The sequence below is a fragment of the Balaenoptera ricei genome, chromosome 8 (assembly GCF_028023285.1).
Source record: "Balaenoptera ricei isolate mBalRic1 chromosome 8, mBalRic1.hap2, whole genome shotgun sequence".
NCBI lineage: Eukaryota > Metazoa > Chordata > Mammalia > Artiodactyla > Balaenopteridae > Balaenoptera > Balaenoptera ricei.
The window spans coordinates 51,527,408-51,541,382 of NC_082646.1; the positions used below are offsets into that span (position 1 = coordinate 51,527,408).

The window sequence follows — 13,975 nt, forward strand, 5'->3', positions numbered from 1 at the left end:
GACCATAGGAGATTCATAAGGGGGGATATTGAAATGAGTCAATCTTGTAAGAATGGTGAAAGGGAGAATTTATATTCAATACAGTAGTGGCAATGGAGAGTGTGTAAGCAAGAGAAGACCATGATCAGACCTGGATTTCTCAATGTATAAAATGGATTTTGGGAGAGAACAGTGGCAGGAGACCCAGTTAGGAGGGCTTTTCAGTCACCCAAAAGGGGGATGAATTGGGGTGAGGAACAGAAGAGAAAGGCCAGAGTTAGCCTTTCTGGGATGGGAGTAGAGCATATTTAGGGATTAAAGTCTTATACAAGAACTTGCTCCTAAGAGCTTTCTGCTTTTGATGGTTTGATATTAATTACGTGAAAAGAATGTGAGCTCTGCAATTAAAAAGCTAACATTTTTATTTCAATAGAAAATTAATCATTGTTCTGAAAATATGAGTGCTGGGTCTCTCCTCCAGTTTTTCTCTTCACCTAATTATACAAACTGGGCTTACAGATATGACTGTTATTACATCTTTCCAATCCTTAAGGTTACCATGTGCTTGTACATATTAAATGCAAACCAACAGCAACTCCCTCCTCTTGAAGGATCAGAAAATTCTTAGCGTGTAGCAAAGCCTTTCTATTTTTAACAGAACTGTAGCATGACACATTGAATCACCCACATAACAGATTTCTTTTCTTTTCTTTCACCCCTTAGCTTATTCTCCACCAATGGGAAACCATCTCCTCTCTGGCAACAATGGCACTTTAGAATACAAAACCTCCCTGCCGCCCATCTCTCCAGGAAGGTACTCACCAATTCCAAAGCACATGCTTGTTGAAGACGATTATACCAGGTCAGATATGCTTTTGGTTAATTGGGTTTGCGATCATTACAAGGAAGAAATTGCATTTGCCTAACATGGCAGCTGTTGCTTCTCAGCACCATTCAAACTTATGATAGTCTCACCTCAAGTGGAAATCTGCCAAGACTTATAAACATGTGTCATTGTCCTCTGTTGGAAGCAAAAACCACAAATTCTTTGTGGAGAAGTAGTAATAGACACACAAGCATCACTTTGCAATCTGTTAGGACTTTCGATATCTAACACCATTTGAGCTTTACAGCTATACTGTAAGATAGGTATCATTACTCAAAGACAGAAGATGGTGCTGAGGTTCAGAAAGAAGGAAGTAGCATAGTAGTATGTACGCGTCCCCTTGTAACCACGTATCTGGTTCATAGAAGAGTCAGAACTGAAAAACTCTGGGTTTTTTTTTTTACTCTAAATTCCATGTTCTTGCCACCAACAGCTACACACAATTCACTGGAACTGAGGCTTCAGTCAGTCCTCCCCCGAGTGCAGTAACTACAGGTGGAAAGGAAAGGAGTGAAATTAACTCCAAATGGTTTGAATTTAATATATCTCAGTCTCAAAGGGGAACAGGACAGGATTTTAGGACACGGCACAGAACCACATGGGTAACCCCACAAAATAAAACTAAATTTAGGGCTCCCCTGGTGGCGCAGTGGTTAAGAATCCGCCTGCCAATGCCAGGGACACGAGTTCGAGCCCTGGTCAGGGAAGATCCCGCATGCCACGAGCAACTAAGCCCGTGCGCCACAACTACTGAGCCTGTGCTCTAGAGCCTGTGCTCCGCAACAAGAGAAGCCACCACAATGAAAATCCCACGCACCCCAACGAAGAGTAGCCCCCGCTCGCCGCAACTAGAGAAAGCCCGCACACAGCAAAGAAGACCCAATGCAGCCAAAAATAAATAAATTAAATAAATAAATTTATTTTTTTAAAAGAACTAAATTTAGCTGGCATGCCTCTGAAAAAGTCAGGTCTGACAGTTCAGAGAAGACCAACTTAGTTTACATCATGGTCACTGGTCAGGTTTAAGTAACTTTTGGATGATGAACAAATGAATGAATGAAGGGGTAGATGAATAATAGGAAAGGTACTTTTTTTTCTTTTTTATCTTTAAATGTTTTTGTTCCAAAGTAATACGTGCTCACTGCATTTGGTGAGGTAATGCAAAGATGTTCAAGAAACAAAAATCTCCCTCAAGCCCGGCAAGGTTCCCAGTGTGGCATTCTGGCTTGAACCGTTCATACCTTTTCTCTGTTCATACAGACGTGTACAAGGCATACTCAGATGTAGGTGGGGCTTGACAATGTTTTTACAAAATAAGTTTGTATTTTACACATTGCTTTGCAACTTGCTTTTCTCATTGAGAAAAACTTTTACCCAAAATGAGATTGCATACAGATATGTACACTTTTTTTCTGAAAATGTTTGTGTGGAAAAGCGATACAGATGGATCCTTTAGTTTTATATCCTGCCTGTCTACTGAAGTCATTTGTCAGCCTTTAAAAAAATTGAGGAGACTTCCTGCTGCTTAACTTTCCTTGCTGGTGTCCGTGTGTGCTTTGGTCTTTTCATTCCTTTGCTATTTCTTTTTAAATGATTAAGCATTTTCCATTTATTTTGCAATTTCAGGTTTGCTGAAGTGGCTTGTTACATCTTTAGCCAAGGAATGGAATGTTTAGATGCTGCAAATGTGCATCTGTGGTTTAAATCAAATATAAACCTCTTCCTACGCTGATATGTCTAATCTCTATGCTCTTAATTAAAATGAAGGCTGCAGCAAAGATAATCCTCATGGTTCTCTAAAGATTGTATAAATATAGGCACCTTTATTCACCAGAGCAATAATCTATTTGCTCTCATCCTATCACCAATATTTGATAGGATTTTAATTTGAAAATGTCATTTTATATTACTAGGCCCCATAGTGAATTAAAATTTATTAAACCCCATTCATAATCCAGGCCCTTTGCTAGCTGTTTTACTTACACTATCCTTTTAATCCTCCCCAAAACACAGAAAGAAGGGCTGTCATCCCCATTTTAGAGCTGTAGGAATTGAAGCTCAAAGAGGTTAGGGAACTTGCTTGTGGGCACACAGCTTTTAAGTAGGAAAACTGGGTGCCCTGCCAGCTTTAAAATTCTGGCTAGGAAGAAACATGTTAATTTTCTCCTTATTTTTAAAATGAAAACCAAGTCATGTAAAACTGTTCTCATCATAAAAAAAATATGTGGCTAGAAAGGGACCCAAGAGTTTTGATGCGCTCTGAAGACAATTAGATCCAGTCTGAGACATACTTCTACCACTGGCTGACTGTGTGAGCTTGGGCAAATCTTTTAACCACTGCAAGCCTCAGTTTCTTCATCTCTACAAAGGGGATAGTAATCAAATCTTTCTCAATAGGTTGTTGTAATGATTAAATGAGATAATACACGCAGAGAACTTATAACAGTGCCTGACACATAATGAATATTAAATGAATGTTATCTGTTTGCTGTAGGTATACTCATTATAATTCTCAATCTACCTATTCGCATGGAATATTTCAGATGGTGTCTGGGGAAGAGATTTCATTTCTTCCTAGAGTGATATGCCTCAGTGTCTTACTTCTTGCGGGCTTCCTTCCTTGCTCTCTGGCAGGACAATCTCATAACTTTGCACGAAATCTTCTGAATGTCTGGTGCCTGGGAAACTTGTGAAATAAATTATATCAGTTTATACACACAAACACACAGACACCTCCCTCACATCCTCACCACTGCTGTATCCTCTCACAGGTGCTCTGTGCTATAAGGCATTACTACAGGTCTCAGAGGTAAATATTTTGAGGCATATTCACCACCTTACTCATGAATATTCATTGAATACTTCCTACTAGACAGTGGGCACTGCAGTAGAGATGCAAAATGGAATAAGAAACAACATCTCTAAGAACTATCAAATTGGGACAAAAATATACGTGGAACCAGTGGATCCCCCAGTACCTATTCCCTGATGGTGCAGACCCCCTCCATGAAGTTTCCCATAAAGCCTATATGTATATTTTTAGTCCTGAGATTTTATACTTTGGTGTCAAAATGCCCTTTCTTTTATGGTAGTCAATGGCAGTTACTTATTATATCCTAACCTAGAAAATGAAAATTTGGCAACTTTATATTAGTCCTCATTTTTTAAATGTAAAAGTACTGTAAAACCCCAAAGTGTGGGAACTACTGACAGAAACAAACAAAATTAGATCAGTTCAGTGAAGTACTCTCGTGTTGCCCTAGCAGAGTTCCCCAGCACCAGAGACGCACTTAGTAAATATTTATAAATAATTTTTTTGAGTTTTACGTGAATGCCACAGGAACAGACTATGACCTCAAATAACGTTTTAAAGAGGAGATAACTCTTGTGTTTGAGCTTGAAAAATGTGTAGGCATTCGTCAGGGAGTCAAGAGATCAGGAAGGGCACTCATGGTAGGGGATAGCACATGCATACTCAAGGAAGAATGTGAAATAGAATAAAATGAACACACCTGTTATAGTTTGAATACAAGGCTCATAAGAAAAATGGTACCTACCTTTAAGTTGTCTTTATATTTCTATCCTTTCTCTCATCTGCAACCTAGTCATAAGATTGGAAATACATAGAGTAATAAAAACAAAAAGATCACTACTATGCACTATTACGCTAAGTGCTTTCATATACGTTATTGCTCCGATATTATTTACGTAATTTTCTTAGTGTTGATTTCTACAGGTAACAAAAATGAGTTTAAGTAATTTTCTCATATCATACAGCAAGCAAATAGAAGAATCAAAATCTGAATTCAGGTCTGTCTTCAAAGTCCTCATCCCCATCCCCCCAACCCACCATCTCATACAGTCTCTTTTTATGTAAAGCTGTTGGGTAAAGGGGATTGGGCTTGTATCAGGAGACTGGTACTACCACTTACCACCTAGATAACCCTGAACAAGCCATTCAATCTCCTGAGTCTTGATTTTCTCATCTGTCAATTTTGGTCCTCAAATTTCCTCATGGAATTGTGAGGTTTTAATGTGATAACATGTGTGAAAGTTGTCATCTTTAGAGAGCTATATAAAATTATTATTAGCCTAAGGTGCTATAGTAGCTTACATTTGGGGCCTACTTTACATTTTCCTAAAATAGTAAATCAAGGGAATGAATCTCTAATGATGGGACTGGGGCTGACAGGGAAACATTTCTGTGAAATGGGAACCTTCCAACAACCTATAAAATTATATCAAATTGGCAGTCTTTTGTTCCAAATGTTCATAATATTTTACTCTATCTGTTGTAAGAAATATTTTCCTATCTTCCTGATTTATATTCACTTTTGTTGGGGAAATACAGTAAGAATTTTAAAAAGAGTTTTGATTAGAAGAATGCTACAATGGCTTACCTGGAATTTTTTTAAATCTCTTTTACTATTTAAGGAAATGTGTGCCCGAGTAAGCTGGGAAATTTTGTTTTTCCTCAATTTAGAGAAAGGAAGACTAAACAAAAAAGCCTTGGATGAAATTCTCTTAGTAGAAACCCTACTGAGGCCTTTATAAATCAAAATTATTATTATGTAAATACTCTGGTCATCAATTTTTAGAAAACAAAGCTGTTACAATGATGCTGAGATGGTTTTTTGGCTCATAGAATTATAGACTATCAGATTTGGAAGGACCGTAAATGACTATAGAGTCTAATCTTCCTCCATTTGATGGGTAGGAAGCACAAGGCCTAACATGATTTGTTGGCTATCCCTAGGTCCCACAACTTGTAAGTAGTAGAATCAGATTTAGAACCCATGTCTTCAAACACCCAGTCCAGTGCTCTTTCTATTTCTCTAAGCTGATGTTCATTTTTTTATGATGGAGTAAGAAGCTATAATCAATCAATGATCACCTGTGAGCAGTGCCCACTTTGTACATTAGCTGCAACTATGGATTCCCTCTCTACTAAGCCAAGTCTTCCCTGGTCACCTAGAAGAGACGCAAACCTCACACCCTCACTATCTGGTTAAGTATTCTCAGGATACACAAACAAATCATTGAGACTAAAATGAAACCCAAAAAAATTGAGGATGCAAAGTAAAATTTCTCTTTCAAGATGTGGGGACTTAATTTCCCAAATTATGAATGTGATAAATGCGGTTATGAAAGCCAAGGACCTAAACTATCACTGTGAGCAATATATTTCCCAGTTTTAGAAATCAGGTTCACCTGGCCCCGAACTTATTGTACCCAGATGTCTCTCTAACTGGCTCTATATAATGTTCCCTCACATAATTTGGTTGAGCAAAAAGCAAGAGCCGAATAAAGTCTCAAGAAAGATTTCTTGTCTCCAGAAGCTTTCAAGGACCACTCCAAACTGTGACTCTGATATTCAGTTTGACTCCCTTATTACTAAATAGATATGAACCCATCAGACTAGAGTCTGCCTCCCCTCTTCTCTCCCCAAATTATAGAACATTAGTTTACTGGACATAGTATCTAAAATGTATTCTAGTTCTTTTCTCTTTCTCCCTTTCATTCATTCATTTACCCATTCAATGAATATTCAAGCTTCTACCATGTGTCAAGCACAGTTATTAGCAACAAAATTACAATGGTGGACAAACCAGACAAGGCTCTGGCCCTTAGGGACTTTACATTCTAGTGTATTGAGTAGGAGATATATAGATAAATGAGTTATAGATAAAAAGTGCTATAAGGAAAATAAAATAGTATGATATGCCATAGAGAGAGTTTGGGGAAGAGAACAGTGTAAAGGAGGACAAACAGGGAATGTCCCTCTGAGGAGATGGGATATGAGCTGAGACCTGAATAAAAAGAAAAAAAAGTGGTGATACAAAGATCAGAGAAAGAACATTCCAGGAAGAGGAAATAGCAAAGCCAGAGTCCCAGAGGCAGAAATAAGTTTTGTGGGTTCCAGGAATATAAGGAAGTCAAGCTTGGCTGGAAGAGATGAGCTAATGGGAGCATGGCAACAAATTAGGCTGGAAGAGTCAGCAGCCAGATGATGTGGGACTTTGTAGGTAATGATGAAGAAGTGTAGGTTGAATTTTAAGTGCATTGAGAATCTATTACAGAGAAGCAACCAGGAGAATGAAATTATCTGATTTATAGATTTTAGAGCTAGATTCAACAGCCGTGTTCCACAGGAGAGACAGGCCTGCTTCAGTCAGGCTGATTTACCACTGGCCATTGCTACGCTTTTTATTCGCTGTCGAGTAAGCTTTCAGAAACACCATGAGTGTTTGCCACTGTTGTTGTTGTTTTCCTTGGTGTTTAACTTTGTGGGTCAGAACTGGTTAGAAGCTAGATCACTGTTTCTCAAATATTGTTACCCACATGCCCTTAGGCCTTGAAAAAGGAATTTGTTCTCCTCAGGATCTGGGGTAGAACATGAAGCTTTCCGTGCAAGCATGAAACATACAAAGTCTTATGTTTTGTCATAAAAGTTTGGGAGATATCCTTGTTTGCTTTAATACGGAAATATTTTGATTAGAAATTTAATTGTTTTTATTCGAAGTCTTAATGTAAAATTGACATACCAGATGGGTTTTCTGGGGATACTAAGTCCCTGGCAAATAGCATAAGCCCCAAGTTGCGGGTGAATACCCAACTTTGAGAAGCACTGAGCTAAATTACACAAACGTGTCAGTTATTAAATCTGTGTTATAGAAGCCACCTCTTAATTGTATCTCAAGTTTTGTGGTCTCCATTAGGGACAGGTTCTCAAAGGATCAGTCAGCACTTTCCATCAGTGAAGTCTGGTCCTATTCTAGGCTCTCTTCTTTTTAACTTATATTTAATGACTTAAAACCATTTCTGGATGAACTGGAAGGTCCTTCTTTTGACATAGGAAAGAAATCTTTTCTCACCTGCCATTAACCAAGTATAGGAAAAAAGAACTGGGTGTGCCCTAGGCAGACAACTGTGCCTGCTTTAGAATCGGGATCTGGACAACAGAGTGTTGAGGTGGGCGTGCCCTAGAGCCACCCTGCTCAAGGTCCTGCCTCGACCGCTTCCTGGCTGTGTGACCTTGGGCAAGTTATCTAACTGTGCTTTGCCTCCGTTTTCTCATGTTTAAAAGGAGCAGAATAATACTTCCCACCTCATAGGCTTATTGTGTCAAGAAACTGAGTTAATACATGTAAAGTTCTTAGAAAAAAAGTGAGCACTTGATAAACGTTACCTCTTGTTAATACCATTTAAAACAAGGATTTAAGATGAACTACTCCACAAATAAAATCATTTTTTGGTGGAATGGAATCATTTGGTAGAATGCATACCAACAATGGTATGCAGACGCTCAAACAAAATCTACATATAAGTTTTTTTCAACTAATTTATCTCCCAGAACACCTTAGAACATTGTATTACAGGAAGTCCTATAGTCTTAATGCTTTATTAAGGATCTTTATTTTTATTAACACAATGAGTATCTATTACCCTCTTCATTGAAAATATAATATAGGATTCAGTGGAACCAAATATGATAAAAACTAGTCTATCAGTCTGGTTTCTGTGGCCAAATACAATTATCCTCTGGATAATTTCTTGATTTTGCCCTATATTCTTCATAGTAGCACTCAACAACCAACACCATGTAGATTTTCCCTCAAAGAAATTCTGCAAAGTATGGCATCAGACTCCTCACAGCCTTTGTAAAGTGCATTATTGAACTTAACCAAGTCAAAGATTCATCAACAGTGTCTCTCAGTTATCTGTTTTGCTCTGTGCTGCATGCCTGAGTTCTGCAGTGGGGAGCCTGGCACTGTAACGTCTCTCTTGAAGCAAAGGATAGTAATGAGAAGGGGTGACTGGGACAAAAGGGGTGAGACAGACGGAGGATAACACACTTAGTGGAAGCCTCCAGGGGAGTTTTCTCTTTATTGATGGCGGCTCCACGTAACCATTTAGGTTTACTTACATAAACTGTGAGGCATGATTGATAGAGCTATCCTGCTAGAAACAGAGAGAGTGGGTATGCTAATGGGGACGAATCTTAATCAAAGGAAGATATCCAAATATGTACTGGAAAACATGTTAAGCTGCTGTTTGTTGTCAGGGAAATTAATATAATGATAGGAAAAATGAAACAGTAATGGGAATTTTAAGACAGCCTTTTATAGGTGTTTATCATTTTGTATGTACCTAATAAATTAACCAGACATAAACATACAACACTAGGCCTTATAATTTTACGGAAGATGGTTATTGCACATCTATGACTATTGTTATTATAGATGTAAAATTCAAATAGATAGTTGTTTAATCAATGCTGTATTACATTTTAATAGAATGAATTTATCCTTGGCCTCCAGGGCTGGTTGAGACAAAAAAAAAGGGTTAAGGACGGGCAACGGAAAATTCTGGAGGGACCACTTGTAGAAGCAATCGACTATTAATTGACTCCAGACCGCTTAAATTGCAAGTTAACTACTACCACAACACAATGTGTAACTTATTTCTGGCCCTTATCTTGTGACATTGAAACAGGGTGTATATTATGATTCAAAAGAAGTAGACAAAGCCTCTTCCTCTAGGAGTTTGTTTTCACATCCAGGTGTCAATAAAGTAATAGTAGACAGAAGACAGCTGATTCTTAATTGTCCACATGTGGTGTGCTTTGAAAATTATCCAGGACAGCACTGCAATCCCTGAGTGACTCCTTCCACCTCCTATGGCATTTGCTACTGTGGGGAAGGCTACCATGTTAATGGTAATGTTTGCCTTAAGAAAATGTAAGAAAATTGTGGCACACAATTATTGCATTTCAAAGACCTATATTCTTATATAATATAGACATAAATTTCATAAGTTTGGGGTTGCATCATTCACTTTCTCTTCCAGGTAATTTCTTTAATCTAGATAATGAAGCAAGCAATATCTGAGTAAACACATCTTAAAACTACTGCCTTCATACATTTTCTCCAGACATCCTTTTCAATCTTTATCTCTAATCTATTTCTTGCCCCTTTTATTGCTTTATACCCCTCTTCAACTGTTTCTCTCCAAAAAGTGTTATTACTTTCCCTAATTGTAAAAGTAATATGTATTTGTAGAAAAGTTATAAAGTAACAGAAATATAAAGAAAAACTCACACCACAGAGGGGTAATCATTATTAATATATGATACATTTCCACTAAGTTGTTTTTCTACATATAGTAGGTAGCAAAGTTGAGCTCTGAATACAGTTCAGTCTGGCTGCAGAATCCATATCCTTGACCCCTCTAGCAAAGGTCATGCAGTTGGTGTAGAACGGGATCAGGATTCAAACTGCCTCCAACGTCTGGCTCTTTTTGCTGTACTGCATGGGTAGCGGTATTAGTTTTAAGATTTCTAGAATCTTCTCTGTGCTTCAAATTAGTCTCTCTCTGGTTTTTCTTTTGTCCATAAAGGGAAAAATAAAGTTTTATGTCATTGCTTCCTCCCAGCAACAGTTACAACCTGTTCAGGGGAGGCAATCTGTTTTGCTCAGAAAGAAGGGAGGCCTTCTGGATGGTGCACTACCAGGTGGGGGGTTGGTTAGTCCTTAATGCCTTTCATTCCGGCTGTAACACCAGACCCCATATGGTTGCTTTAATGAACATTTTAAGTCCTCCCTGAAAGAACTTAGCTGTCCCCGTGAGTATATGTGTCTCTGAGTGTAAACATCTAAATATCAACCCTCACCCTAGATCTCGTTTTAAATTAGATTGACCTTGAAGCAGAACCATGTGAGTCCTTTATTATGTAGACTGTGTCCTAAATGGAAACTCTGTCAGCTGAGCCAGTAGAGCTCGATATTTTGTTTTATGTTTTTTTCCCCTCTAATCTTTTTCTAAAGTCTCATTTACCAGCTTCAGACAGGGGATGAAGGCAGAATGAAAGAGCTGAAATAAACGTGATAGCCAGAGATTTCAAAGCCAATTATGTGAGGCCTTGCTCTGAATGTAGAGCAGAACTGGTAAACCCTGATAGCTGTCCAGTACGGCCCAGATACTTTCCTGTTTCTCCTTTAGTTCCTATAACACCATACAAAATGAGCAGAGAGATGTTACTATACTTAGTTAACAGATTGAGAATCTGAGATGATAGAGATGCCATAATTTCCCCTGTAACAATAGAGAGTAAGTGGCAAATCCAAAACCCAGAGTCCGGAAGCAGGGTGGCATCTTGGTTAAGAGCTCAGATTTTGGATTCATAATAACTTTGGGTTCACCACTTACTAGCTATTTGACCTTGGATGAGTTATGTAACTTCTCTGTGCTTGTTTCCCCACCTATGCCTACACCATGGGTTATTATTAGGGTTCAATGAAGTAATCTATGTAAAACAGTTGGAACAGAGCTTGGCACAAAATAAGCTGCATTCAGGTTAACCATTATTACTATTATTATTATTATTAGTCTTGACTCCTAGTCCAGGGCACCATGGTGATTACAGGACCGTTTGCAGTAATTGATAGCAGTGCTGGTTGGAGATGGTGGAATGAGATTAGGAAGTGAACAAAAGGGAAATATGCTTCCAGCTAGCCTAATAATACTTAGACTTATACTATATTTACACTTGCCTTAAAAGGGCAGATTTTGAGACTTTATGTTGATTTAGTGATGTTTCCTTTATATTTCAATTTCTTTTAAAATATATACATATATATATAGATCCTAATTAAGAAGACTTTACTCAAAGCCAAGCCTAACTATTAAAGTTATATAGAAAGAAAGGTCTGTGTTAAAGAAACTGATTTTTATTTTTTTTATTTTTATTTTTTGGCCATGCCACACGGCTTGCGGGATCTTACTTCCCCGACCAGGGATTGAACCCGTGCCCCCTGCAGTGGAAGCGCAGAGTCTTAACCACTGGACTGCCAGGGATGTCCCTGATTTTTAATTTGAAAACTCTAAAATTAAAAATTCTAGAATGTTAAGTAAACACAAATATATACTTTTCCAAATACTCAGATTTACTATGCAGGCATCCTAAAACTTTTTAAGTAAATGCAGTGATTGCTTTTGCATAGCTTCATGATTTGAGCACAGAAATCAAGTATATGCAGAGCAACACCTATGATGAGACTTCCCACTTCCCAAGGGTAGCATTAATTCCACAGCTTTACTGTACAACAGCAGTCCCCAGCTTTTTTGGCACCGGGGACCAGTTTCGTGGAAGATCATTTTTCCACACACGTGGGGTGGGGGACTGGTTTCGGGATGATTTGAGTGCATTACATTTATTGTGCACTTTATTTCTATTATTATTACATTGTAATATATAATGAAATAATTATACAACTCACCATAATGCAGAATCAGTGGGAGCCCTGAGCTTGTTTTCCTGAAACTAGATGGTCCCATCTGGGGGTGATGGGAGACAGTGACACCCGAAATGTGTTGCTTATGTCCAGTCTACTCCGTAAGATGCAGCTTCATTGTCACTTGCCTCTCACTGATAGGGTTTTGATATGAGTCTGCAGGCAGTTGATTTATTATGGTCTCTGTGCAGTCAAACCTCTCTGCTAATGATAATCTGTATTTGCAGCCACTCCCCAGCGCTAGCATCAGAGCCTCAGCTCCACCTCAGATCATCAGGCATTAGATTCTCATAAGGAGTGCACAGCCTAGATCCCTCGCATGTGCAGTTCACAGTAGGGTTCGGGCTCCTATGAGAATCTCATGCCACTGCTGATCTGACAGGAGGCAGAGCTCAGGCAGTAGTGCGAGTGTTGGGGAGCGGCTGTAAATACAGATGAAGCTTTGCTCGCTCGCCCGCCGCTCACCTCCTGCTGTGCGGCCCGGTTCCTAACCGGGGGTTGGGGACCCCTGCTGTATAACATTAAATTGGACCATAGATGGTTGGATGAAGTTTCACATACAGTATGTATGCAAATCCATGTAATGCTGAGTGTAACTCTGATGAGGTTATGCTGAGTTTAAAATCATGAGGACGAAAGGGAGATAGGAGGAGTTACAAGTGAGGAGGAGCTCGTAGGGAGAAGGTGGTCTCCCTGGTTAAATCAAAGTAGGATCTTCCCAAGAACTACTGTGTTCTGTAGCTTAGAGAGAAATATTTGGTTAAATTCTGCTTACAAAAATTAAATTTTATGTATCTCACTGGTGAAATAAAGAAGCGTAGTACTCCTTACCTTCCGTTGGAAAAAGAACTTAATACTTACACTCTACAGATACTAACATTTATCAGCTGAATATTACCAAGTCAAAAAATTTTAAAGCAATACCTGTATTGTATAGTACTGAAAGAGACGATGCAATTCAAAATGTGACTACTTCATAACTCTCTCAGAAAGAAAAGGTCTACTGTCTAAAACTAGTTCCAAACTCTCACAACAAATCAGTCACCTGCAAAACCTCTGTAAACACAGAGTCCTGAGTCCTACCCCAGATTTACCGAATCTGTGTGTCCAGGGATAGAACTGGGATATTAGTATTAAAAAAAAAAACAAAGAGGCCAGAAAGCTAACTGACTGTTTTTCTGCCTTATGAGGACACAGCAAAAAGACAGCTCTCTGTAAACCGGGAAGAGGTCACTCGCTAAGAATATGACCATGCTGGCACCCTGATCTCAAACTTCCAACCTGCAGAACTGTGAGGAAAAAAAATGTCGGTTGAGGCATCCAGTCTACAGTAGTTTGTTCTAGGAATCCAAAATGACTCAGACATTCACAATGAAATATAGGCAAGCATTCTATATGCAAACTGGAGGCAAAATATCCTTATAGGATCTATATTTTGAAATTCTGTCAGTAACTGGATTTTTAAAAATGCATGTAGCATTGCAAAAATTAAATGCTTCAATAATTTTAAAAATAAAAAGTAAAATAAAAATAGAACAAAAGCCCTCACAGAAGATTCTGATGCAGGCACGTTTAAGAACCACTGACTTAAATTCATTATGTCTTTGACTTCAGAAAAATCATATTACCAAAAATAAAAGCAAAATGGAGCACATTAGAAGAAAACATGGTCAGGCGTTTCTCCCATAGGGTGAGTTTTTATAAAAACATTGGGTGATGCTAAACCACTGACAATACTAGTGATAATATGCCCAAGAAAGGGCATTGCCCCTGAGCAAGAGTTACCAATCACAGAATTTGTTCAGTGGTGCTTAGA

General features: G+C 38.5%; 1 protein-coding gene across 11 annotated transcripts in view; it reads left to right on the forward strand.

Annotated features, from left to right (window-relative positions):
* The window catches only part of DLG2 (discs large MAGUK scaffold protein 2), a 2,071,189-nt gene that overhangs the window by 1,562,024 nt on the left and 495,190 nt on the right, over positions 1-13,975 (forward strand). For all 11 annotated transcript variants that reach the window (XM_059930672.1, XM_059930680.1, XM_059930673.1 and 8 more), the window contains one exon: positions 703-841. In XM_059930672.1, coding sequence (XP_059786655.1) covers positions 703-841 — 139 coding nt within the window. The remainder of the gene's footprint in view (positions 1-702; positions 842-13,975) is intronic.